This window comes from Leopardus geoffroyi, chromosome X, assembly GCF_018350155.1.
Source record: "Leopardus geoffroyi isolate Oge1 chromosome X, O.geoffroyi_Oge1_pat1.0, whole genome shotgun sequence".
Classification (NCBI taxonomy): Eukaryota; Metazoa; Chordata; class Mammalia; order Carnivora; family Felidae; genus Leopardus; species Leopardus geoffroyi.
Window position 1 is genome coordinate 127,928,074 of NC_059343.1, and position 27,956 is coordinate 127,956,029.

At 50.2% G+C, this 27,956-nt stretch overlaps 1 protein-coding gene across 1 annotated transcript; it reads right to left on the reverse strand.

The window, feature by feature from the left end:
• Positions 1-617: 617 nt before the first annotated feature.
• On the reverse strand, positions 618-27,755 carry MPP1 (MAGUK p55 scaffold protein 1). The gene is made up of 12 exons (XM_045470920.1): positions 27,508-27,755; positions 15,485-15,628; positions 15,235-15,313; positions 14,250-14,335; positions 9,764-9,832; positions 8,490-8,686; positions 6,982-7,088; positions 5,732-5,812; positions 4,996-5,076; positions 2,883-3,085; positions 2,668-2,742; positions 618-1,277 (listed from the first exon to the last, which is right to left on the reverse strand). Exons 1-12 carry the CDS (start codon positions 27,607-27,609, stop codon positions 1,101-1,103), a joined length of 1,401 nt encoding a protein of 466 aa, XP_045326876.1. The 5' UTR covers positions 27,610-27,755; the 3' UTR covers positions 618-1,100.
• Between the last annotated feature and the right edge of the window lie 201 nt (positions 27,756-27,956).

The window sequence follows — 27,956 nt, forward strand, 5'->3', positions numbered from 1 at the left end:
GTCGGAATGCAAGCCTCCAGCAAGTCGTGGTGGGAAGCTCACCGTGCCCCCGCTTAGTGGGTTCTCGTGCAGGACGGGAGCATCTCATGTGCATTTCTACGTGAACGCACGTGTTTGTGACCCCAGCAGCTGCTGTGAGAACAAGGGAGTGGAGTTTTCCTTCTGGACACGGTAGTTTAATTTGGGCAAGTAGTCGTGGGTGTTCTGAAAACCAGGTCTGGAGAGCGAAGCAGCTGAAAGGAGCGGCTGGTAGAACGGGCAACGTTCCCTCGGGAATCTTCACAGTACCTTAAATAAACGTGAATGTGCGCACTCCCCCTGTGGAATACAAATGGGGTGATCACACCTTTGTTGCCAAACTTTCTTCAGGTGCGCGCGTGCGTGTGTTCGGGTCCACGTGTAAGCACCGGGTCATGCCCTGCCCGGTGCACACAAACACCGCTCCCGGGAAGTTATTTTGACTTCTTGGTTCCAGATTGTTCCACGCTGGAGGGGAGACTTAAGGACCCAGGAGAGGTAACTGGGACTGATGCTGCCCTCGGAAGCTTAAAGCAGGTGGTGCGGTTTCCCTCTCCAGAGACCCGTGTAGGCGGAAACGCAAGGAGACACAAGACATCGGCGTTTTAACACATTTTTATTGCTTTTGAGGGTTTCCCTAGAGCAGACATCCTCCTATTGCGCAGCTGTTTCATTTTGGCATTTTAGAAAGTTGAGGCTGAGGTTACAGATGCTTCCAAGACCAATGAAGTGCCCGGGGTGATTCGAGGTGAAGGCGCACAGGCTTTAAGGGACAAGGTCCGTCGCTTTTCCTCTCTGTGTGCACCATCTTTGATTAGCAGTTGCGTTTTGACAGTATTTTCGGCCTCAGGTTTCCAGAGAGCCTTCTGAAGCCCTGATCACTGGGGCTCCATCTAGCAGGAGAGTCAGAGCCCAGCCAGGAGCCTGCACCAGTCTGACGCCCACTGGCGGAAGTAGGATAGGAGCAGAGTGCGGGAAGCTGACAAAAAAACTAGGGGAGCGTCCCTGTTTGTCTGAAAGCAAGGAGAATGGAGTTCACACCGCTAGAGAAGGGCGGACGGAAGCTCCCCCGTTCTGCAAGCTTAGTAAACCCAGGAGACGGGCACCCACTGTGGAGAACTGCACGCCCGCTCGAAGGCTTCTTGCAATTTCTTCAGGGTCTCATCGACGCCATTGTTGACCAGCGAGAGGTCAAAGTAGTGCGCGTACTGGCTGCGGATGGCCTCGGAGTCCTTCTGCAGCTGCTGCAGGGCCTCTGTCTGCAAAAGAGAGAGAACCACGGATGAAGCGGTCCCAGAGGCCAGCGATGGCGTGTCGGCGTGCGTTGACTGTTGTGACCCTGCCTGGCTCAGAACCACCTGCTTAAACACTCAAACCCTGAAGGCCTTCCTTGGGAATGTTAACAGGATGTACAGAGGCGATCAATTAAGAACGCAAGTCTCAGGGGATCTCAAAGCAACCGTGACTGGAGAATCACAGCTCTGAAGACCAGTAGCTCCATCGAGATGGCATGGACTTGAACGGCACCCCCAGTCCACGCCTTCGAACACAGCCCTTCCCAGAACCACCACAGCTGCAATCCGGGCCTCTGTCTAGCATCCCAAACCTGTGTCCACGAAAAGACTGAGCACTCCATACAAGTAAAAATGCGTAGCAATAAACACCAAAATCCATGCCAAACTGGGAAAAAATATCTACAACTATCTAGAAGCTCGGAAAAATGAGCCGCGGACACGAGCAGGCGGTTCACAGAGGAGTTGACACAAACAGCCCTCAGTAGTCTGGCGAGCTACTCAAACATTGGCAGCGAAAGGTGGAAGGACAACGAGACTGCGGTTTTCCATTAGACGGGCCAGAAATGAACTTTGGATGACATGCGCCTGGCACACGGAAGCAAGCACTCTCGCGGGTAATTTGTCTCCAAATTCTCAATTCCCACCGCACGCATCCTCGGACCGGGCAGCCCTGCCGGGAATTTCTCCTACGCCTACATTTGCGCACGTGTGGAATGCCACATGTACGGGCCGGTCGCCGCGGTAGAATTTGTAACGGTCCTTTTGAAAACAACCCAAGTGGCCTTCGAGAAGGAAATGGCGAGACTGAACAGTTAGGTCACATACGCTCAATGGGAGACCACACGCGTACTAAGAAAGGCGGGAGAAGCTATCTACGCAGCGACACGGTGAGATCTCCATCGTGCCTGGCGAACAGGCCAGGGACAGTGAAGCGTATGGAGGATGATGCAGAGCGGGTAGGAGCCCCTCCTCTCTCCCCACAGCCGCACACACCCCAGGGTGGGTTCAGGGCCGCCTCTGGTACCCCTGCTTTGTCCCACTTGAGCTCCTGTCGCGCCGGTGTGGGGGTCTGCCAGACTGTCCGTCTCTGCCCCTAGACCCTAAGCACTTCGGGAACAAGGACTGGGTCTGATTCCTTTTGCCCCCTGACCTGGCCCGGCTGCCGGCCTAGCCGCTGGCCCGGTAAATCTAACGTGCCCACGCCCTTTGGCTTCTTGGCCTTGCGGAAAGGATGGCAGTAGCCAGGAAGCTCGCGGGGGATTTGTGATGAGCTGTGCTCTGGACCGACGTCCCAGTCTGGGGCAGACCCAGACGGCGAACCTCCATCCCCCCTGCATAACCCTGTCCTTCCCACCTGGGCGCCCTGGTCGGTGGGTGCGATGAACACAATGAACGGTGACAGCTCTGCTGTGCGGACAATCTTCAGGGTCTGGAAAACAAGGAAGGAAGAAGAGAGGACCGGAGTCAGCCGTCGCGACGGGCAGCACCAAGCCCGTCATTCCCGGTACCGCTGCCCCGGCTCTAGATGAACACCACCCCATCCGTTCCTGCCGTGGCGTGCCTACCCACCTGGGGCTCGATGTCCAGGATGGCAATCTTGTCCTGCTTATGAATCTGGTGCACGGTTTCAAATTTGGTGCCAAACATGTTGCCCTGGTAGCTGCCAAACTCCAGGAACTCGTTGGCAGAGATGTCTCTCGTCATCTCTTCGGTGGAGATGAAGTGGTATTCCTTCCCATCTTCCTCACTCTTCTTGGGCGGCCGTGTGGTATCTGCGCCAGAACACAAATCCCTCACCGTCCCCTAGGGGCGTGGACCGGGGTGTCTGCCTCTGGTACGGAGGGCTTAGCAGAGGGGTGTGTCCCACGGGGTCCCACAGGGCTGACACTGGAGCAGGAGATGCCCCGTCCGCCCAGAATGCATGTGCCTTTCAAGAGGCGAAGCCCAATGTGGAAAATTTCTATCCCTTTCCCCATATGAAGGGTCATCTCTTCCACCGCCAACCCCAGGAGCATTAGAGCTCACAATTTGAGAAATGACAGCTGAAAATACTTTTTTTTTTTTTTTAATTTTTTTTTTCAACGTTTATTTATTTTTGGGACAGAGAGAGACAGAGCATGAACGGGGGAGGGGCAGAGAGAGAGGGAGACACAGAATCGGAAACAGGCTCCAGGCTCTGAGCCATCAGCCCAGAGCCCGACGCGGGGCTCGAACTCACGGACCGCGAGATCGTGACCTGGCTGAAGTCGGACGCTTAACCGACCGTGCCACCCAGGCGCCCCTGAAAATACTTTTTAAGCAGATCTGTGAGCCATGGGCAGCGTTCCATGTAAGGACATTTAAAGTTGCCTTTCTGGGGGTGCCTGGGTGGCTCAGTCGGTTAAGCGTCCGACTTTGGCTCAGGTCATGATCTCGCGGTTCGTGGGTTCGAGCCCCGCGTCGGGATCTGTGCTGACAGCTCAGAGCCTGGAGCCTGCCTCAGATTCTGTGTTTCCCTCTCTCTCTGCCCCTGCCCTGCTCACGCTGTCTCTGTCTCTCAAAAGTAAATAAATGCCAAAAAACATTTTAAGTTGCTTCTCTGTAGCTTGGAAAGAAGGGTACTTTCGTTTGGTTTAAACTGCTATCGTTAAATGTTGGCATGTTCTTAAGGCACGGCATTTACTACCACTCATATCAGTCGTCATCTAGGTACAATGTGCTCCAGATAGCACAGCTTGAAACTCCAGCATCACACGCTTCCCGGCACACCTCTCCTGCAGCCCATCCGCATCCAGCCCCCTGCCCCTCCGTCTTGCGCGTCGCCCGCGCAGCTCTCTTCCTGGCTGCTCGATCCCAACCTGCACATGCCCCTCTTTCTTTCCATCTTACAAAACAGCAACTCTCCTTCACCGGTTATTTCTGCTTTCAGACACCCCCACTCAGTCCTGAACCCCGGGACACCTGCTGTCTTGTCTGCACCTCGTGTGTCACTTATCTCTAAAGGCACAGTGTCGAAGTAAGGAGTGCAACAATACTAATACTAGATTCTGAATAGGGTTTTCTACCCTGATGAACAGTGCCTCCTCCTGGGAATACACATAATCAATCACACTACGCAGCTTCGCTTCTGGGAACGGAAGGTATCTGACCCCCGGCCTGATTCTCCTACTGAGGGCAGCTGCCGAGACCGGGCCTCTCCCGAGTGCTGCTTTGATTCAGAAGACATTTCAGGAGAATGAGAGGCGGCCCAGATGTGAAGCAATAGTGGGCTAGCGAAGGAAATTACCGCGTAGCCACTCGACTGCGGTTTAAGCTCATGAGAACATGTTTATAATATAAAGTAAAATGAAAAGAGTAATAGATGTGTTGTAAAGATTTTAAGTAAGCTCTACACTTGACATGGGGCTCAAGCCCACAACCCCGAGGAGTGCATGTTTTCAATAACATTACCCGCTTGATTCTTTTAAATATTCAGTGTGTAATAGTCAATATTTTCAATATTTAAAATTATTTTCTACCACTTCTGTGACGCAGGCAAACAGCACAGAAAAGAACAGGGGCATAGTTAGTTATCCAGAGCGATGACACATATATGCTTCTATCTTTCCAAATGGTGCTTTGTTTTTCTAATCAACATTTAAAATCACATGGGACACAGAGAGTGGCACTCCTGCCCGGCCCGCAAGGCCCCTAGGGTACTCACATGGGGCGGGGTACGCAAACTTGTCCGGGTTCTGGCTGAGCAGGGCACTCTTAATGTGGCTGCGGCCGACCCCGCTGGCTCCTGCGGAGGGAGGACAGAAGCTTGGAGAAGAGAGAATGTGGCCTGCTCTTTCCTCACGAAGCCTTCTGCTTCTTTCCCCCCAAACCAACGTGAGGCTAGGTTGAGGGATGAGACGTGGGTGAAGCGGGCTCAGGAGGGCTCGGGGCTCCGGGCCCTCGCGTCCCAGTCAGGGGAGGAGGCTCCATTTCAGGGCTCGGGGTCAGGACTCAGAAGCTAACTGGTTGCCACAGAGGAGCCAGCTAACACATGGGGTTTTCCATCCCTTTTGTAAAGATGTCGCTTTGCCGAGCTCTCCGAAATTAACGGAACCGCATTGAAGGCACTGTTTTTCCCGGCGGTTTCTCCAGAACCCTAGTACCGATTGGCTAAGCAACTACTGTGTTAGCTCCAAAGACAGTGGGGCGAGCCACCCACGTAAAGCGAGCTGCTGAAAACCTTGTAAGGATTCGTTTCATTTGTAAAGCGAATCCACATGGGATATACCCGTAAGGCTTCGGAGAGCACAAGAGGTGCTGCTTTTCTCCCCCCTTTTCCTGCTCACTGCCTTTTTTTTTTTTGGAGTGGGGCTGCACTATGCAGTGCGGGTGGGACCACCAGGAGGGACATGCAGTGTCGCCAGCAGAGCATCGTGGGCGGGAGGACAGCGAGGCAGTACCTATAAGCACCAGGGTCTTCCTCTTGAACGCGGGGAGCCGAACAACTTCCTCGTAGGAAACGACGTCCAACTGGTCAAAAACTAGAGACAGAGAAAAGCGGTGTTCGCTTTCACAGCCGGGGAGAGCGGCGGGCCCGGCCGTGGGGCCAGTGACCCGGGACGCTGGCCTGGCTTCACCGATGTCGCGCTCTGGTAGGTCACAGGCCGCAGGGGCTGTGATCGAAGCAGTGAGGCCCCGAGCTGCCCCAGTGCTCTTTGGGGCAAACCACACTTAGTGGCCCTGCAAGGGATGAGGGGGGCGCTAAGCCACTGTTCAAGCCAGGACACCATCGGGAACAAGCACAGTGGCTGCTGGCAGAGAATGACGGCCAGGGTCACGGACGCCGTGCCTGTGGGTCTATTTGTTGGGTTTCCCAACTCGACATGACTCTGTCACTGAGTTCTCTGGACTCTAATATTCTTTCTTATTTTTTGGACCCCATTATTCTATTTCCTCTCTCTTGTCCCTAGTTTGTTACCTCATGCCCCTGGGACATGCCACCTGGCTGCTCGAGATGGAAACCTGAGTCTCGTCTTGACTCTCTGTCCCTCCCAGTTCTCCCATCCCCCATTCTTCAGTGCTGCCAGAGACCGGCTAATCCCATCCCCCACCCCCGGCTCAAAGCCCCGCACCAGCTCCACAGACACACCCCAGAGCGCGAACACAGTCCCTCCGTCTCCGTGCTTAGCCTGCGTTCCTGCCACACACCGCCCCCCCCGCCCAACCCGTGCTCCGGCCACAGCTTCTACTCCTTCCATGTAGGCTCCTGACACATGAAGTGATTTCAGGCTGTGATTTGCTCACGTTCCTGTCTTTGTTTCGAACAGTCCCAGCGGGAGTTGAATGGTAGATGATGATTCATTTGTTATCTACAATCTGCTTGAACCCATTGGTAATTTCAGTCTATTACCTACCACGGTAGGTAAAAAGCAAAGGCAAAATGAGTTCTTAGCAAAACGTGCTATTTTCTGGGGTTGCTCAGACCATGAGCGGGCCAGGCTGATGGCAGTGACTTGGTGAGAAAGGTCTGGATCATGCGCAGGTGTGAGCAGACCTCTAGCCTTCCTGTACATGTACCGGGAAGATGAGGGTTGTAATCAAGAAAGCCAGAAGACACGGCATGCTTTCTGTATAACATATGGTCCACTGTGCAGGACGCCAGCCCCCCTGTGCCACCAGGAGCCCGCGGAGAGGATGCCGGGAAGCTTACTGGAGCTGTGCTTGGCCAGGTACTTGTCTTTGTACTTCTTCTTCTTCCCAAAGGGACTGCAGCTTGGGGCTTCACTCGGAGCCGACTGAGCCACACTGGCCACTCGCCTGGCAGGAAAAAGTTATGAAGAAAGTCAGTGGAACCTCAGTGTAAAAGGCCCAGGGCCATTCTCCCAGAGCAGGGCTTGGGGACCTCCTTCCCCTTCTCCATTAGACCTCCAGACCGAGGGCACCGGGCTGGCTCATTCGGTAGAGCACGCGACTCTTGATCCCGGGGTCGTGAATTCAAGCCCCACGTTGGGTGTGGAGATTCTTTAATAAAATCTCGAAAAACAAAGCAAACCTCCAGACCAATCTGCCAAAAGCTTGCTGCTGGCCTTGACCTTTTCCTCTCTCACACCGCTCTGCGTGTCCCTCGTCCTCTCCGTCTCTCAGCCCTCACTTGTCTCTCCCTCCCAGCTTCCCCCATCTCTCTCTGTGTGTCATCTCTGTCTCCAATCTGTGTGTCTCTCACATCCACTCCCTGCCTCTTGTTCTCTGTCTCTGCCAGTTACCCCCTCGGCTGCCTCTCTGCTCCCTGCTCTCACGCCCCACCCCCTCCTCCAGGAGCAGAAGGCTCTGGGCGTGTGCTGAGTAGGGTGTAGACCAGTAGGGAGGTGGTGAGGGAAAATGTGCATGAGCCAACCGGTACACTGCATTTTTAGTCTTGCACTTGAACCTGAGGGCCCCATGAGAAACAGGCGGAAGGTGCCTGGCTGGCCCGGCCAGGCTGCACTGAGGGGTGACGCGGCAGCGGAGGCGGGGGACCCTCCCTCTTGCACACATTTGCAACACCAGGTATTTGGATGCCCGCAAAAGAACTCTCCAGAGAGGCATGGGAGGCGACTGAGACCTGAGAAGCCATTCCCGTGTGAGTCTGCACGGCACCCAGCTCTGAGCCTTTGTTCTCTACGAACAGGGCCACTGTGCCCGCGGGACATAGCGTGTGCGGAGTGCCTAGCGCGCCGCGTGGGGCACCGTGAACTGGGTGCTGTCTTCAGACAGGTGACCCAGAGCCTGGGGCCCGCACCCGTCAGCAGACAGCACGCACCACCCAGCAACGGCTCGCTTTCTCGGCTGCGGTGCTTTCTGAACACTGACGAGCGGGCCACGGTACGGAAACACACCGCACACCGCGCCCCCGTATCATGCACATGTAGGCGTAGAAATAAATACTCAATACTTCCCTCCGATGTCGCTGTTCAAAAGAAATACTTGTCGCACCCAGTAAACTGATGGCACGTGCCGTTACAGCATGGTCCCCCGTGTGAATACCACTGTGCCACTGAGTCCTCCTGAGGAGGACCTGCATGTTACCCCCACCGTGCTACCTCGGAGAATGAGGCCACAGCTGACGTATTTGGGCCTTTCGCCCAGACCACGCAGGGTCAACACTGTATTTCATTTGCTGCTCTAATTGTGAAACGGCTAATAATTCGTGTGGCCGACTCCACCTGTATGAAAGCTCACCATTCCTGTAGCTCAGGGGAAGGGATCAATCCTGCTGACTCCTTGGAGGAACCTTCCACCCGCCCTTGCCACCAGTTACTGTCATCCTTGTTGATTATCTTGATGATGTCCCCGGTGACAAACTTCAGCCCCGCCTCCTTGCAAGGGATCAGGTGGTCCTTTTTGGGGTCATAGTCAAACTGCGCTCTCATGAACATCTGCAAAATGAGGCAAAGGGTCAGAACTGCAGGGACAACAGGGAGGCGACAAAGGTGAGACACAGAAGCTGGTTATTGGTCTGAGTTGTCCATCCGTCTGTCTTAGAGTACAATGCGGCTACTATCTGAAATGCACATTTCCTCAGTCCATCAATTAACAATAGGAATGTGCCAAATGCTGATACCCCTTGTACCCACAATGCACTTCTATGCAGAGGTTCTCAGTTACGACGTGTGGAAAAGTCACCACAGCATTATTTACAAAAGTGAAATACTGGAAGCAAGCTAATTTTCCAAGAATGGGAAATTAGTTAAGTATGGCTACCTACTGTATATATTACCATGCAACTATAAAAGTCAATTTGCAGGGACACCTGGGTGGCTCACTTGGATAAGCATCTGACTTCGGCTCAGGTCATGATCTCGTGGTTCATGGGTTCAAGCCCTATGTTGTACTCTGTGCTGACAGCTCACAGCCTGGAGCCTGCTTTGGATTCTGTGTCCCCCTCCCCTCTCTGCCCCTCCCCTGCTCACGCTCTGTCTCTCTCTCTCAAAAAGAAAATAAACATTAAAAAAATTAAAAAAAAAAGAAAATCATGCCACAATAACATAAATGACGCGGGACAGAAACTTTACAAAACACCATATGCCAAGGCCCTATCTGAACACTTTCTCTCGACTACTGACGCTTTCCTTTGGCACCATTAACCACTGTGTTTAAAAAAATTTGCCAATTTGCCTGTGAATAATTATACTGCATACAGTTTACTTTGTGTTCTTTTGATGACTGGTGACACTGGGTATTTTCTCATGTGTTCAATTGCCATTTGTATTTTTCCCCGTCTGAATTACCTCTGCATCTGCTTTGCCCATTCTTCTCTTGGAATAAGGAGATGACCCTTTCCTTTCACATCGGTTACTACAAGCAACTCAGAAAGAAGGTCTGCTTGTTTGTAATGGATGTTAATTTAGTTCAGAGAGCAGCAGGCAGCTACGGTCGTGAAATACTGAGAACTTAGAATCACATCACTTCAATCGAATCTCAAAGCACACAACAGAGAAAATGGTGTCACCTACCTGTAGTGCAGGAAGACGATTCTGCTGGTTGGGAATTACTTTTAATGAGATCATTCCTTTGGTTTCTTTCTATTAAAAAAAAAAAAAGCAGAGAAATAAAACTGTAAGGAAACTAACTTGGATGATCTGAGATTTCAAAAACTCTCATTTCCCCTCTCAAAGTCCCAAAAAGTGTTTTTATCTAACACACATTTTGACCACACACTTTGAAATTTTGTAGGACAATTCCTCCTTCAATACAGAAGTCTTGTGTGCCCCATAAACCAGTGTAACTTGGAGACGTACAGAGAATAATGAAGAAAAAACTAAGGATTTTCCCTCTTCCCTACACTCAACCCCAAAAGGTCCCCAGAAGAACCTAAAGTGAACCTAAAATGAACCCTGGCACACATACACCCATGCCTTTCTCCACACGAAAGAAAACATTTCCAAATATTTATACACATATGTCCATATTCACATGCACGTATTTTTGTTTTTAACAACAACTGGGCATGTCGATTGCTGCCAATCTTTTTGTCACTGTAATCTGCTACAATAGACATCCTCGAACATATATCCTTCTAGATTTGCATTTTGATATTTAAAAAATTTTTTAATGCTTATTTATTTTTGACAGAGTGGGGGAGGGGCAGAGAGAGAGAGGGAGACACAGAATCTGACGCGGGCTCCAGACTCTGAGCTGACAGCACAGAGCCTGTTGTGGGGCCCAAACCCCCAAACCACGGGATCATGACCTGTGCCAAAGTCAGACGCTCAACCAACTGAGCCACCCAAGTGCCCAAAGCGTTTTGATTTTTATAGAATAAAATACCATGGTAGAAATGCAGAATTAAGGGGTGAGAACATTTTAAAAGCTGTCCTCATATTACTCTTCCAAAAGATTACAGCGACTTCACTCTCACCAGGAATATATGAGAGGCCCTTTCCCCCTATTCTTGCCAGAATTCTATGCTAACATTCTGCCAATCTGACAGGTGGAAAGGATTTCATGGTTGCTTCATCCTGTAATTGTATTACCATAAGTAAAGTTAAACCTCTTTTCAAAAGCTTTTTTTCTTATATCCTTTGTCTAGTTATCTGTTTGGCTGTGAGTCTTTTTATAGAGAAGTTTAGAAGCTGTGAGTCTTTTTTTTTTATTTTTTTTATTTTTTTTTTATTAAAAATTTTTTTTTTCAACGTTTATTTATTTTTGGGACAGAGAGAGACAGAGCACGAACGGGGGAGGGGCAGAGAGAGAGGGAGACACAGAATCGGAAACAGGCTCCAGGCTCTGAGCCATCAGCCCAGAGCCCGACGCGGGGCTCGAACTCCCGGACCGCGAGATCGTGACCTGGCTGAAGTCAGACGCTTAACCGACTGCGCCACCCAGGCGCCCCGAAGCTGTGAGTCTCTTTATAACACAGTTTAGAAGTTCTTACAGTGTTAGAATTATTAACTTTCTACCTATCATATGTGCAACAAATATTTTTCCAAGCCTACTGTTTCTGGGATGTTTCACCACATAGCACAAATTACCTTCTGTGTAGTCAATTATATTTACACACATCAAAAGGAAGCACACATTTTGAAGCTTTACGTGTCACCGCAGGCTCAGGGATCAGTGCGCCCAGCCTTACTGAGAAGCACCATGAGGCCAAATCGCTGAGCAGCCTGCTTTGTGGAGGAGGCCCTGTGGGGAAACACATCAACCTTCTCGTGCTGCCCATCGTGGGACACTCGGTTCTGCTTCCTCTGGGCGGGAAGGTGCCCCAGATGACGTCGTATACGAGAGACAAGTGGGTGAATGGGCCCCACGGATCAGCGTTCCAGCAGGAAGCAGGTGGCCTGCCCCACAGGGCGCCGAAGACCGCTGAATGAAGGGGCTATTGACAGCCCCAGGATGGCAGTGGCATTCTTACCCCCCACGGGCCTGTGGGCACATGCTTTCACCCTGTGTGTCTGCGTCAGGATCCAAATGAAGTCCACACCCTGCAAGTGGGGGATCCGTCTCTTTAGACTCTCTTCACCTACCTGTTCTCCTCAGCCCGCGAATTTCTTAGCACTTGCCAAATGGTGCTGTTCTAACCATCACTTGGTGAACTAGCTGGAAGACTGTCCCCTTACGGACTGTGAGTTACCCAGTGGTAGAGTTCATACAGGGAACAGAGGCACAAAGGCATCATTCTCTGTCTGTGTTTACCACGTTCCAGAGTAATGAACTGGTTCCCTCACATCCTCCAATTAGCTCATAATGTGTACGTACACACACACACACACACACACACACACAATTACAAGTAATCTAGTTACAGATACTTTTTATAACCCCCTTCGTCTTCCACATTCTTTTGTCAAGGTCCTGTCCGATCTATTTCTGACTGTTTAATAATTTCTTTTCTTCTCCTAGCTTTGGATTGGTTTGCCTTTTTCCAGTTTCTTAAGGTGGAATCTGAGGCCACAGATTGTGAACTTTCTTGTTTTTTAAGATAAGTGTTTTGTGATCCAAACCTCTACCCCAGTACAGCTCAATCAGCGTTCTACAGAATCAGATATGCTGTGTTTTCATTTTTATTTGCTTCAAGGTACTTTCTAATTTCCCTTGTGATTTCTTCTTTGGCCTATGGGTTATTTAGAAGTGTCTTATTTAATGTCTAAGTATTTAGGGATTTCCAGATACCTGTTTTTGATTTCTAATTTCATTTCATTGTGGGCAGACACCATATCTTCTATGTTTTATGGGTCGAGAGACCTCTCGTGAGTTTGAGCCCCGCATCGGGCTCCGTGCTGACAGCTCGGAGCCTGGAGCCTGCTTCGGACTCTGTGTCTCCCTCTCTCTCTGCCCCTCCTCCACTCACGTGCGTACGCTCTCAAAAATTAATAAAAACATTAAAAAATTAAAAAGAGAGAGACTGAGACCTGGGACAGATTCTGGATCTGCCTTTTCCTCCTTGCAGCTCTACCAGTTTTTGCTTCAAGTATTGTGAAGTTCTGTCATTAGGATCTGGGTAAATTTGCTCCCTGTTACTTCATTTAGTCAGAAGCAGAAGTCCAAGGGAGGGCTTTTTTAAATTTTTGTTTTAATGTTTTTATTTATTTTTTTGAGACAGAGAGAGACAGAGCCTGAGCAGGGGAGGGTCAGAGAGAGAGGGAGACACAGAATCTGAAGCAGGCTCCAGGCTCCGAGCTGTCAGCACAGAGCCCGATGCGGGGCTCGAACTCACGGAATGTGAGATCATGACCTGAGCTGAAGTCGGACACTCAACTGACTGAGCCACCCAGGTGCCCCGATTTTTTTTAAATTATTATTTTTAAATGTTTATTCATTTTTGAGAGAGACAGAGGCAGAATGTGAGTGGGTTAGGGGCAGAGAGAGAGGGAGACACAGAATCCGAAGCAGGCTCCAGGCTCTGGGCTGTTAGCACAGAGCCCGATGCGGGGCTCGAACTCGCAGACCGTGAGATCATGACCTAAGCCAAAGTCAGACACGCAACCGACTGAGCCACCCAGGCGCCCCACTGAGCCACCCAGGCGCCCCCCGATTTTTGTTTTTTAAAGTAATGTGTGGGGCGCCTGGGTGGCTCAGTTGGTTAAGCGGTCGACTTCGGCTCAGGTCATGATCTCGCAGTCCATGAGTTCAAGCCCTGCGTCGGGCTCTGTGCTGACAGCTCCGAGCCTGGAGCCTGCTTCGGATTCTGTGTCTCCCTCTCTCTGACCCTCCCCCATTCATGCTCTGTCTCTCTCTGTCTCAAAAATAAATAAACGTTAAAAAAAAATTAAAAAAAAAAAGTAATGTCTATGCCCAACGTGGGGCTCAAACTCACAACTCTAAGATCAAGAGTCACAGGCTCTTCTCACTGGGCCAGCCAGATGCCCCTCAACTTTTCATTTATAATATCCCATCCACCGTTTATAACAAATCCATGATGGGGCGCCTGGGTGGCTCAGTCAGTTGGGCGTCCGACTTCAGCTCGGGTCATGATCTCGCGGTTTGTGGGTTTGAGCCCCGTGTCGGGCTCTGTACTGACAGCTCAGAGCCTGAAGCCTGCTGCGGATTCTGTGTCTCCCCTCTCTCTGCTCCTCTCCTTCTCAGGCTCTCACTCTCTCTCAAAAATAAAAAACATTTAAAAGTTTTTTTTTTTTAAAAAGAAAACAAATCCACGAATAGGGATTCCTATCTTCATTTTACAGATGACTTAGAGAGGTTAATTTACCTGCTCAAAGTCATGGCTAGAATAAAGTAGAGCAGGATTTCAGAGCTGCCATCAAAGAGCAAAGCTTTCTGACACCCAGTCCAGTGTTCTTTCTAGATAGACACTCGGGGTTATTTGCCTTGGTTTAGAAAGTTACTAAATGAAAGTGAAGAACTGTCATTTGTTGCACAGAATAAAGACTAGCGGTGGTACGAGTCCCCTCAAGGAGTACACAGACTTGACAATAAACTCATGGACGCAGACACCAATGTGGTTCCACACTTCACAAAGACAACGGCAGAGACTATACCCACCATCGCCTTCTGCAGCTGATCTACTGAGTGATTAGTCACGTTTGTGCCATTGATTTCCAGGATCTCATCCCCGACGTGAAGGGAGCCTACCACGAAATGAAAAATCAGTCCACAAGGAATAAACATTAAAACAAGAGCTGTCAATATAACTCAAGATACCGCAGAAAAGAAACCACGACCTACAGCATTGTTCTACAACAGACTGTGTAAAACACTCAGGGTTGAGAATATTCAAGGATGCGGGAAGGGAATGGTTCTTTTGAGTCCCTTGAGGGACGTATCAAGGCGAGCACTCGACAGTTTAGTATGACCTCGTCCTCCCTGGTCAAGCCGAATAAAAGCACTTCATCCACAGCAAGTTTAATGTTTCTTTGTTGTACTACCTAATGGTAAAGTTCATCAACGGTTAAATTCTATGTGAAGAGTAATTACCAATATTTGTGCCACCCTAGATACAAAACAAAAGTTCTAACTGAACAGAAAAAGGTAGGGTTCAAAGCGTGGGATGAATCAGGTGGGCAAATACAGGTTATCATCAGCTACTAAAAACAGGTCATATCTTAATGTTTTCTCACCAACCTCCCAAATAGCTTTGACTCAATGATGCATCTGAAAACTGACGGCACCTTCACATTAAGGAGACACAACGGTTACTTATGATTATTTGTCTAAATTCTATTTTTGCAGTGCAATGCAATGGGCTGCATGTAGTTAACCGGTCAAATATTGGGTGGAAAAGTATTGGCGTAAAGAGGTGTGCAAGAATGCTCAGAGGGAGAGACAGTGGCACTGGGAAGTTCATACAAAGGTCTTATAACACACTTAAAGAGCCAGTTATTAAGCCACAAAAAAATCTCCTGTCTCACACACACACATACACACACACGCTCCCCACTGTAAAGGCTGTAAGCCTCCAGCCCCCCAGCACTGACTGGCATGTCGATGGTTCTCTGACTGAAGCACTGCCCAGGGCCCCCATAGTTACCTTGTCTGTGAATCATGCCACCGTGAAGAATTCTCGCCACTGTACAGGACTGCTTGTCATTCAGCTTCAGGGTGATTCCCTGCAAGGAGGACACAGGGGACAGCAAGCTTTATTTGCAGCTCTTTCTGAGCTTATCCGTAGGATGATTTAGGAGTATCTCTGCAGAGGAAGATCGTTCATCGTCCTCTTGTGGCCTGGGGGCTCAAGGGGTCGAGAGTAAGCAGTGGGCTAGAACAGGACAAGGGATTACCATGGGCTCTTCCGTGACCTTCTCGAACTGGATGAGTCGCACCTTCCTCACGTCTTGCCCCTTGGCCTGGGCAGGGCTGCCTGGGGCAGCGCAGCCGTTGGTGTACATGTCCTCGGTCATGGCGCTTGCCTGATGCGATGCAGCCTGTCGGGTCAAAACAACAATGCGCCAAGTCAGCGGCGAAGGCCCACCATCACTCTGGAACTGCAACTCTACAATCCAAAGGGCTCCGCAAACCAATGGTTATTGCATAAGCTTGGTGTCCCTCACCTGGAGGGACGTGAGGCTATTTGTAAATGCTATCATCCGACTTAACAGACGTGCTCATCTGGTCGGCTGCAGACGCGTTAAGGTGTTTAATGCCCAGGGTGCTTCCCAGGACCCCGCTGCGGCTGTAATGAGGTGTAATACAATTCACAAAATTCTGATTTCTAAGGCACACCGCCACCGAGGCCGCGGGGAGGGCTGTGCACCCATGGTGTCTACAGCGAAGACCCGAGGTGGGATTCGTTCAAACAGCCTGATGCTTTGCATCAGGCTGCAGTAAGGATGATTCGCGTTAGCATTAGCCTCTCACAAATCATTTCTTTGGCTACAAACAGGAAGTTCTATCGGGACTAGAGAATTAGGCTTAGCCCTCGGCCTGCGACGATACCGCTTAACCTGAGGGGTCCCTCTACATGAGGTTGCCGCCACCCCTCCTGCCATCCCATGATGACACCTCCACAGTGACCCCGTTCCCCCCATCTTGACAACAGCAAAGCCAGATGACTGGTGCCACCAGACAGTAAGGCACTCAGCATGGCATCGGCAGGAGGACAGACAACGGACCAATGGAATGGAATAGAAAGTGCAGACACGTGGTCCGTGTCCGAACCTTTCAACACAGATGTGTGGCCACATGCCACGGGCACCAAAAGATGTGGACAGTGACGTCATCATAGCATTATTTTGTAAAAAAAAAAAAAATGCTGTACAATTTAATTTTTTGAACCATTTGACCATAATCTGAAGATATCATGCTCCTTAACCCATAAAGGTTTGTGTATTTTCTAAGAACAAAAACTTTCTGAAAAACGCAAATTTAGCATTGATACAATACTACACCTGGTCCTCAGTTTCTATTAAAATTTTATCAGCTGTCCCAATAATGTCTTTTACGGCTATATATATTCTTCCCCAGACCAGGAGCCAGAACCGTGCACCGCATTCAGTTTGCACAAGCTTCGGCCTCCCTTAACTTGGAAAAGCTCCTCAGTCTTTCTCGGTCTTTCGTGACCTTAACATTTTTTAAGAGGACAGGCCTATTGTTTTGTAGGCTCTCAGTTTTGGTTCTGCCCCGTGTTTTTTCATAATTGGGTTGAGGTCGTACATTTTTGGCAGGAATCCCACGGAAATGGTGGTGTTCCCTTCTCAGAGCGGCACTATTCTTAAAAGCCCGAATCTGGAAGGACCTCCCAAGTCCATTAACAGTAGGATGAATGGACGCACGTAGCCATTACTGATACCACACAGCAGCGAGTGTGCAACGTGGGTGAATCTCTCAGCCTCCTTTGCTGCTTCTTCCTCAGGTGTCTAATCTGCTAATGTTGAAGTGGCCCAGAACTTGTGGTAAGACATGTGACAGTGGGGAAGGTCAAGTGGAAACCTCCGACGGTGCCCTCCACCCACCCCAGATGAAACAGTAAATCAAAAACAGCATGGCCAGCTAGAGGAGGAGGGACAGGCCTGAGCTTGGTTTACAAAAGGGCCAATTGACTATTTGAGTCCAAGCTCAAAATGGAGAGCAAAAACATGCCAGCTACACCTGGGGGGCCCCTCAGAGATACAAAGGGAGATTTTCCCGAGATGGGGGTGGTGTGAGGGGCATGCCTCGTCATCTAGTTTGTGGGGTAGCAGAAGCGGAAATATCCCCTGGTGGGAGTGTCTCCATCGAGATGGAGACTCATTCACTCACTTCCTCCTGGGCCCAGGCCCTGGGGGGAAAAGGGCTAGAAGATCAGAGGGGACAGGCTTGTGGATGGTATGTTAATTTAATCTTTATAATTTAATTGAAATTTATTTATTTTGAGAGAGAGAGAGAGAGAGAGAGAGAGAGAGCACACGCAGGGTTAGGGCAGAGAGAGGGAGAAAGAGCATCCCAAGCAGGCTCTGCACTGTCAGCATGGGGCCCAACTTGGAGCTCGAACTCACGAACAGTGAGATCATGACCTGAGCCGAAGTCAAGAGTCAGACGCTCAGCCCACTGAGCCACCCAGGCACCCCTGATATTTTAATTTTAATTTACCTCATCCTAAGAGGTCATCAGAAACTCCGATGAGATGGTGAGGCTTGAAGGAGTGTTATTTACTGGGGGGCCTCGAAAGACGGAAGTGCCGAGAAAGAGAAACTGCCTGTGTAGCAACTGCAACTTCAAAAAGCTCACACGACCTCTATGTCATATGACCCTTAAGCACCACTGCTGGGACGAGATTGGTGCGTCCGGGGCGGCGTGGCCACAGACTCATTACCGCTATTCAAACAGAATTGGGGATGATAGGTTGGTATTTAGAAAACATATGGACTTGTGACACCTGGGAGTGCAGAACTCTCCAGGCCATGGTTAACAACACAGTTAACAGCGTGCACGGCACGTATGGTTAACAGTGCACACAGTACGTAGCAATGAAAAGGAGGTTCCAAGGTTAATCTTGAAGACATATTATTCACTAAAACAACCAGAGAGATGAAAGGTATGCTATCATCAGCACAGTGAACACAATGAATATATTCATATGTGCTTATAAATGTACGAGCTGTGTTGGAGACAGACATAAACAACAGCAATTATACACAAACTGGATTGGAGTCCCTGAGTCTTTTAACAAACAGCTGGATAACTTGGGGCAAGCGTGGGGCCTCGCTCCCTCCCTCCACCCCTCTCCCCTGCTTGCGTTCTCTAAAAATAGAAAATACAATTAATTAATTAAAAACTTGAAGAAAACAACCCTATAGAGAAGACTGATGGTTCCCAGAGGGGATGTGGGGGATGGGTGAGACAGGTGATGGGGATGAAGGAGGGCTTGTGAGGAGCACCAGCTGTCGTATGGAAGTGTAGGATCACTATATTGTATACCTGAAGCTAATATTGCACTGTATGGTAACTGGAATATTAAGAAAAACTAAAAAAACAATCTAATTAAAAAATGGCCAAAGCATCCCGTTCTGGAGCATTCAAGATGTGGAAGAGAGGACATGGCGGGTGCCCCGGGGCGAAATTCCAGACTTCCCTGGGTCTTTCGGTAGCAGCCGTGATCAACTGTGCCGACCACACAGGAGCCCAAACTCCGTGCATCATCTCTACGGAGGGGACTGAGGGATGCCCGACCAGACTCCCCGCCGCTGCCGCGGGGACACAGTGATGGCCACGGTGCAGAGAGGCAAACCCGAGCCGAGAAGAAGGTACATCCAGCAGTGCCAACGGGACCACGAAAGTCGTAGCGGAGAAATGACGGCGTGTTTCTGTCTTCCGGGGACGAGGCGGGCTCACGGCAAACCATGAAGGCAAGGGGAAAGCTTCCGCCACCACGGGCCCGGGGTGCGCACACTCGGGGCGCAGGACCGCACCCGATGCTGGCAGCACTGCACGAGGCCTGGGTGTAGTTGTTTAAAACAATCACAAATTATTTGCTATCCTTTCCCCTAAAAGGGCCAAAGACAGGAAGAAATATTTCACTAAGGAAGATAAATAAGGAGGAACGGCAAGGGATGAGCTAACATAAAACACAGACGACACTAGATGCCTGTGAGGACGCAGAGAACGGAATCTCTCATCCTTGCTGATGGGAGTGTAAAATCGCACGGCCATCTCACAAGAGAGTTGGGGACTTTCTTAAAAAACCCACAAGACATAATAAAATAAGATAAAATTTAAAAATTAAAAAAAAAAAGTTTTTAAATGAAACAACCACTTTACAACCCAGCCATGTCACCCCTAGAGAAATGTTCACACAAAACTTGTATGTGAAGCCTTATAACAACTTTATGCCTAATAGCCAAAACGTGGGAACCACCAGAATGGCCTATAATTGGGTAAGCCGTTCAACAGATGACCGCAGCCCATCCGTACCACGAAACATGTCTCAGCAACAACAAGGAACAAAGGCACTCTGATGAGTGAAAAAAAAGCCAATCTCAAAAGGTTGCATATTCTATGAATCCATTTACATAACATTTTTTTGAGGGGGGTACAAGGGAATGAGGGGGAGAGAGGGGAGAGAGAGAGAGAGAGAGAGAGAGAGAAGCGGGGCTCACCGGAAGCAGGGCTTGAACTCATGAACCATGAGATCACAACCTAAGCTAAACTCAGATGCTTAATGACTGAGCCACCCAGGAGCTCTAAATAACATTTTTGAGATGAAAAATTACAGAGATGGAGAACAGATCAGTGGCTGCCAAGGTCAGAGCGACAGGAAGAATGAGGAGCAATGTGGTGACAGAGCGGTTCTGCACCTTGATGATGGAGGCGGTGGTTATACACATGCACACATGACAAAATAGGACAGAACTACACGCATACGTCGTACCGATGTCAACTGCGTGGTTTTCATCCTGTACTACGGTTGAACTCCCAGTAGATAGAACTGAACTTCTTTGGATAAAATAAGTAGCAAAGTGCGGGCAAGCAGCGCCCATCTGCAACCAAAGAACTCTGAGAAAGCCTGGTACCGAAGAATGGGTACCGGTGACAGGTCCTTGACAAGTATGCAGCGTACACGATTGGTCTTCAGATCCCCACTCGTGTTCTGGGACAGGAAAGTCAGAGGCCATGATACACGGTGATCAAACAGGCCCCCAAAGCACGGCCCATGGTGACCTGGGACGGTGTGGTTAAGCCTCTTCAAAGCTGAACAGCTGCTGCCACAGTCCACACAACATGGTGAGACATTAAATATTTCAAGTAGGTGGATTCAGCAAATCAGAGGAGAAGCAGTGCCAAGTTGGAAGGAAGATTCCCTTTCACAAATTAATCGCCTGCGCTGTCTGTACATTTTCACCCTGCATGTTACAGGAGGGATGTGGGGGGTGAGGAACCGAAGGCCCTCTGACCACGGCCGCGGTGAAAACACGACGGGCTGCGATCTCGCATGTCGGGCCTCCGAGTCCAAAATAGAACCCAGGACTTTCCTTGACCCTCATTTATTGATTTTTTACCACTATTACCTATGGGGCTGAAAACTAAACTCAGGCAATCATTCCACGGGTTTATCAGCAGCTACCGTTTATGCGCGTTGCTAAGCACAGTGGTTTACAGGTGGCCATAAAGTCAGGAAACACGGGTCGTGTTCTTTTATTGTGTGCTGTAATGTAGCACCAATAAACTGCTTACGATGATTCACCTCGCTTTCCAGACTCCGCGGCCCCTGCAGAACGCTCTCAGCGATGACAGATTAGAAAGTCTTAGTCCAGAGAACACAAACTGACCTTTGAAAGGGGAAGAAGCCTACACGGTCGTGTACCTAGAACAGGCAGATAAACTGGCACTTACCTCATGTTGTTCTTATTCAGCTATATTACAAAGATCGTTTTTGAACGCGTCAGCCTTTAAGTTAAGGACTCAGCAGAGCTTACCAGAGGCAGAACACATTCCAGTCAGAAAAGTCCAAGAGCTGCCATCCCAAAGGTTGGTCTTTCAAATGTGCTTATCCATCAAGATGTTCTTCGAGATGACTAAGAGTCACTCTCACACTCGCCCAGAAGTTGCAAACGATGACGAAGATAAACGGAAATGTCGAACGTGCTAACTAAAGAACCAACTTGCAACAGTAAGGCTTCTAAAAGCAAAGCGCGATGTTCTCCACCACAGACTTGTCACTGAGCAGCCCTGTCCTTCTGAGACACACGCTACACTCCCCGGGGCCTGTCTTCCTTGGACCTTCCCTACACTACTCCTCAACCTCATGTCACAAATTCCTCTGACCGGCCCTCATGTCTGTCTCCTCATGACAACTGTAGGAGCAACAACACACAGACAGACACATTTGACGTCTGTACATGCACACACACACGCACAGAGTGAAGGTGACTTCTTAATTCAATCTGCGAGGCTGAGACCCCATGAAGTACAGATCTCCACATGGTTAAGTCAGGGTCTCTGCCCTTGGCAGCTCATGACTATAAGGACAAGTCGTTCGTTCATTCATTCATTCATTCATTCATGTATCCAACATAAGTGATAAATGGAAAGATTTCCTCCATCAAGTTCAAGATGGTCTTAGACTGTATGTGCTCAAAGGACTCAAAACAAGGTTTCAACTTTCTTCAAAACTAGCTTCACCAAGTTTTGAAATGGAGCTTCACCAAGGCTTTCTGAATGGTGAGGAGGGTGGCATCTATGGGGGATGGAGGGGAAGACGACAGGAAGTCCTGGGGGCAGACCAAGGAGCGATCTGCTCTTCAGTGGGACGCAAAGACAGAGGAACCCGGACTCAGACGCAAGTTCCGCCCGACGAGGCCGCGTTGCAGTCCTCCTGCTACACAACTGGCCCAGACTGAACTCAGGAGAAAGGGAAGGAGGCTGCCTTCGCCTCAGGGTAATGGACGTGCCTAAGACTGACCGATGAAATTGCAGTCCTGTCCCACCGGGTCATCCACTCGTCTGCCACGGAGCAGGCTGGTGTCCTGGTCCCTGATTTGCTCCAACGTTTCTTGTTTCCACAGCTGGTAATACATTCCACTTTGAGACAGAGATTTGTCTGTCCCTTCTGTTTATTTTGTCTCCTCAAGCTGCAAGACAAGTACCACACAGGCAGGGGTCTTCATTTTACTCACTCTTGGGTCCCGGGCAGCTAGAACTCTGCCTGGCTCTAATTTAGGGAGCTTGCTCAACACTCACTGATGACATGAATCACTCCCAAGGCACGTGCTGCTGTTTTTTGGGCCACTACTACACCCCCGTCACCACCACCATGCGATTGCTAGGTGACACGACTCACGTTGAACAAATACTAAAGTCAAACGTGCTAGATTCCATTCTGCAGGGTTCACTTCAACCTTAAAAATCACCACCCTCCTCTCTGGTGCACATGGGAGGCCCCAGGGCTAGGACGGGCACGGTGGGAGCGGCTCCGGTTAAAGACGACTGCTCGACCGCTCGGATTCTGGAGAAATTGGGGCATAAACACCCACCCACAGCTCCATGTCTGGCTTTGCTCTGCAGCCTTTTGGCCTTTCGTTATCCAAACTGTGGGAGTGCTAACGCCCCGCTGCTCTGAAAGCCCCTTCGGAGGAAACATCTGCAGCAGAGTTCAAAGGGCACAGGCAGCTGGTCAAAGGAAGCTGGGATTTAAAAAGAGATGAAAAACAAACTTGGCACTTGGCGGGGGTGGAGGTCGGGGGGTGGCCAGTGGGGGGGGGGGAATAAAACTGGGACAACTAAAGCTGGTTTTTTCATCCAAACAATCGGATTAAGAGTGACAGTGAACGTAGGAGAGGACAAACATTTGTTCAGCCTACTGTTAGGCTCTTTGCCAACTGCTTTCACATGGAGACTTAGAAGGCCAGGCGAAGAAGGCAAGCCATCACCAGAAGGCAGACTATGGTGGTGGTGGTGGGGGGGGATGCAAACACCCACTCCAGCCTGGGCAGGATCCGCTTCCAATTTGGGGCAGAAAAACAAACAGGACGGGCCTCTGGGTGGCTCAGTCAGTTAAGCGTCCAACTCTTGGTTTCAGTCCAGGTCATGAACTCACAGGTTCTTGAGTTCGAACCCTGCGTCGGACTCTGCACTAACGGCGCAGAGACTGCTTGGGATTCTCTCTCTCTCTCTCTCTCTCTCTCTCTGCCCCTCCCCCACCCACACTTTCTCCATCTCTCAAAATAAATAAATAAACTTAAAAAGAGCCTGGAGACTGCTTCAGATCCTGTGTCTCCCTCTCTGCCCTTCACCTGCTCATGCTCTGTCTCTCACAAAAATAAACGTTTTGTAAAAATTAAAAAAAAAAGAGAGAAACTGAGAAAATCAAGAGTGCTGTAAAGTATTAGACAGAAATCAGCACTTTTACCACAAATGACAAGAGCTGGAGAAGAACTGGGGAGAGAAAGGCCTAGAGCCAGGAGTTTCTGGCCAAGTACTATCTTAAAAATCATGCATTAACTAGGCACACTGTTTCTCAGGCACTAAATCATTCGAGAACACACACATCAATCAATCCAAAGGCCAAGTATCTAAAGATCCTTTTCCAGTGTGCTTTATCTACCCAGTGTACTGTGTATAGAGGCAAAGGCTTCTTCCCTTGCAAGGAGGGTGACTTTTGAGCAAAGACCTACATATGTTTTTGGTTCATGTATATTTCTTTATATAAAGGAAAAGGAAAAAGTGAACAATCAGAAGAGAAAATTCCATATTATGAAAGTTGTACTCTGGTTCCCTAATTCAGAGTTTTTCTTCCTGTTCCCCACCCTGGGGTGACTTCCCCTCCCCTCAGCCACTGCTGGAGATGTGCTTACTCCTGCCTTCTTACACTCCACACCCAGGGCCCTCCATTTCTTTTTTATTTAAAAAAATTTTCTTAACATTTATTTATTTTTTGAGAGACAGAGAATGAATGGGTAAGGGACAGAATCCAAAGCAGGCTCCAGGCTCTGAGCTGTCAGCACACAGCCTGACGCCGGGCTGGAACTCATGAATCGTGAGATCATGACCTAAGCCAAAGTCATACGCTTAACGGACAGCCACCCAGGCACCCCCAGGGTCCTCCTTTTTTAGGAGGTATGAGCAATTCACTACTTATGCATAAAATCTCTGCATCCATGAAATGTCAACTGATTTTGTTTCCCTTTCCCCAGGGGACATTTTACAGTGTATCAAGACATTTTACAGTGTATCAAGGCATTTTTTGATTGTCACAACTAGGGGGGTGTATTACTTTTCACAACAGAGAATGATCAGACTCAAAGTGTTACTCAACAAGAACCTCAACGGCTTCACACAAGCAGTTCCCCCCCGCCTGGAGCGCTGTTCACCAATTACATCCTAGATACCCCAAGACTCAAAGTCTGGCAGCTTCACAGCGCCCTACACCTGCCTGCCTCTGTGGCCTTCATCGTTGACTCCTCAGCCCCAGAACCAGGTCCACACACAGTAGGCGATCAACAAGACTACATCATAGCCAAGGACGACCAGTGTGGACTAATGCATCTGCTGCCTAAGAATCGACAGATTTTAGGGGCATCCAGCTTCGGCTCAGGACATGATCTCACGGCTCATGAGTTCAAGCCCCGTGTCAGGCTCTGTGCTATCAGCGCAGAGCCCACTTTGCATCCTCTGTCCCCCTCTGTCTCTGCTCCCCCTCTGCTTGCGCGCTTTCTCTCGAAAATAAATAAACATTAAAAAGAATAGATCTTAGTGGAAGCTCACCTGTAGCCTGACCTATGTTAGGTCATTTTTCATCACGGGAGACGCCCAAGCGAATGTTGAGGGATTTTCAACATACTACTTCATGGGAAAAGTGTTGTTTTTAGCAGGATGGAAGAGGAATTCTATGAGCAAATTTACAATCACTAATGAGCCCTGCTGTAAAGAATAAGGCCAGAGGTAGCTTATGAGTTTCTCCAAGGAAAGAAATCTGCTTCAATATGGGAGACAGGCCATCGTTCAAACCTATTGCAAAATTATTTTTTGGCAATACTTTTTCAATATTAAATGTGGCCTATGATCAGAAGTGCAACTTCAGGTTTTGAGTCTTGAGAACTTTTACAGAAAGCACGCTCCGTAAACGAGGCCTTCAGCAACATCATTTTGAGAATTCTGTTACAGCCCACGAGTCCTTCCCAGGTCTTCGTACTTCTTACCAGTATGGGGCCGTGCTGACTGCTACCGGACAGGCGGTTCTTAGGGACACGTAGGATGCCCCTGTGCGGCTCTAAGTGCTCGACACGCATCACGTCAGGTCACTGCCTCCACAACCCTCCACACAGGTGTGTCTGACAGAGGAGAAACCTAAGGCACAGACAGCTTCGGCAGCTTGCCCAGGGATACACAGCAAGTGAACGGTAGAGCCCTGGAGGAAAGGTGAACCTGAAGAAACCATTGGAGATTCTCCCTCCAATGTCCACACCTTGCCAGATATGGATGCTACTCCATTCAGCAAGCTAGCAAGTTTCTTCTGTCATCTTCTTCAAATCCTTTAACAACGTCAAAACACAGCGGCTACCCAGTAGGCCCATACGCGGGACTTTGGGACCAACTGCCAGCTCCACAGAAACTGTTTACTCAAAGGGTGCGCCACAACATAACTCTTGTAGTGACGGGGCCTTGTTTCAAAGAGCCACGCAATCCCTCAAGCCTGCACGTAAGGAGCAGAGAGGTTTACACAAAGTCGGGTCACTTCGTTATATACGGGGCTCTTGTTGGGCTCAGTGACAGGAGCCTGATACAGTTGGATTCCATTTATAAGACTGTAAAGGATCACCAGGGAACTTTCTGGAGAAATGAAAGGGTTCTATATCAGGATTTTGGTGATGGTTACGTGACCATAGGCATTTGTTAAAACTTACTGAACAGACCAAATGCATTTATGAATTATATGTATGCTAATTATACTTCAATACAGCTGCCAAGAGTAAATTTAATAAGGAGATTTTTATTAAAAAGTCAAGGCTCAGCCAAGTGAACCAATTATAGAGGAGAAGCAAAATCACACATCCAAGCCTACGGGGAGCCAGGTAGTTTTAGACCCCGATTCCCTCTTAGTGCATATTCTACTAGAGAACGGCAAGTCCAATTTTGTCTTGCCATTTGAAGAACAATAGTGTCTCCCCCACCGGGTCATTCTAGCACTCACTGAAGCCTAGAATATTGCCATCATGACTGGAAACAACAGACAGGTGTGAACATGGCACTGATGCTTATCAACTGTTTCCTGGAGCTTCCAGTCCAGAGTCACGGCTCTCCTGTTTGCTTTACCTTGTGAACCTTCAGTATCATCATCTGTGGAAGGGGAAGGTTATGCTAAATCTCCAATGTCCACCTCTTCAGTCGTTTATTAATTCAGCAAACATTTCTGAGGACCTACTTATCAGGCATTTAAAATAAAAACCGTGAGCATGAAACAGCCCTGCCCTGAAAAATCTTGCTGTGGAGAACAGAGATTCACGCTGACTTCAGGCTGGGTCAGGGCAGAAACACAGCTGCTGCCTGGCTCTGGCTCTCGCTCTCGCTCTCGCTCTCTCTCTCTGCACATTCACTAGTGGTACCTGACCCCCAGTCCGTGCAGCAGGCCAGGCTAGGTGCGGGGTCGCCGGGCCTATCTTCGGGGTGATGGCTCCAACTGCGAGCCAGCCGCAGCCTCCGGATGAGTGAGCGAGCATTCTGCTGGCTGCACCTCCGCCCGAGAGGACCTCCTTTCGGTGGGTGAAACCCACACTCGGAACTATATGACAGATAACACGGAAACCATCAACCTCTTCTGGGCATCTTTGAGGATAGAGGATAACGGCTCTTTACCACCCATCCCAGGAATCCGGAGGGCACAATGACGTCAGCCACCCGTGGATCCCTTGTCCACCCGAACACGCACACGGGCCACCCCGTCTGCACCGCAGCCCCAGGGGCCGTGCGCGAATGCGGAGGGACGGTGAGTGAGCGCTTTAGAGGCAGAGTTGGGTTTTACAACCTTCTCTGCGGACCCAGACACGCGAGCAGTTCGACACGCAGGCGGACCCACTCTTCTTGGATCTGTTCCCCAAAGTCTTTCTGTCACCCCGACTTCCGTCCACGGGGAAGTTTGCCTTGACCTTAACCAGCGCTGTGTACAGGCCGCGGCCTCTCCGAGTTTCCACCCAGAAGGGCTGCGGGGGTGGGGAGAAGACCCACCGCACCTGAAGCCCCCGAACGAACCCCGGTAGCCGCCGCGGACTCGGCTCCGAGGCCGGCCGCCCGCGGCCGGGGCCGCGGACCGAGCAGGTCCCGCGGCGGGCGGCGCGGCCTGGAGCCGAGCCCCGGCCCCGCACCCCGCGCCCAGGACGCCGCGGGGCCCTCTCACCTCGGGCCGGCTGCGCTTCTGCAGCAAGTGCTCCAGGTAGAGGTCGGAGAGCGCGGTGCGCATGCCGCCCCCGCCCTCGCCCTCGCTCGCCTTGAGCGTCATCTTGCCGGAGCCTCGACGCGGGGCCGCGAGCCGCGAGGCGGGCAGAGCCGGGAGTGCGAGCGCCGAGGCCTGCGGGACGGCGGAGGCGGCGGAGGCGGCGCGGCCCCGTCACCTCCCCGCGGGCGGCGCGCTGGCAGGGCGGGGACGGAGCGCCGCCCCGCCCCTGACCTGGCCCCGCCCCCGGCCAACCTCGAGGCTGAACCCAGAGGGGCCGTGAGGGACCCAGCAGACCGCGCCCTCCAGGCGGAGGGCCCACCGGCTCCGCCCACAGCCCTGGCCGAATCGGTGGGGACTGGAAGGAAGCGGTCGCTCCGACTCCGGGCTCTACCCAGAAATCTCTGCGGGCC

Bases quoted from the DNA above. Each gene is read 5' to 3' on its own strand.
- MPP1 (XM_045470920.1), bottom strand. From the start codon at position 27,609: ATGACGCTCAAGGCGAGCGAGGGCGAGGGCGGGGGCGGCATGCGCACC. The intron at 8,687-9,763 runs GTAGGTGACACC...CTCATTTTGCAG, and splicing joins ATCGTCTTCCTGCACTACAG to ATGTTCATGAGAGCGCAGTT. The intron at 3,086-4,995 runs GTGAGTACCCTA...GTTCTGGCGCAG, and splicing joins GTTTGCGTACCCCGCCCCAT to ATACCACACGGCCGCCCAAG.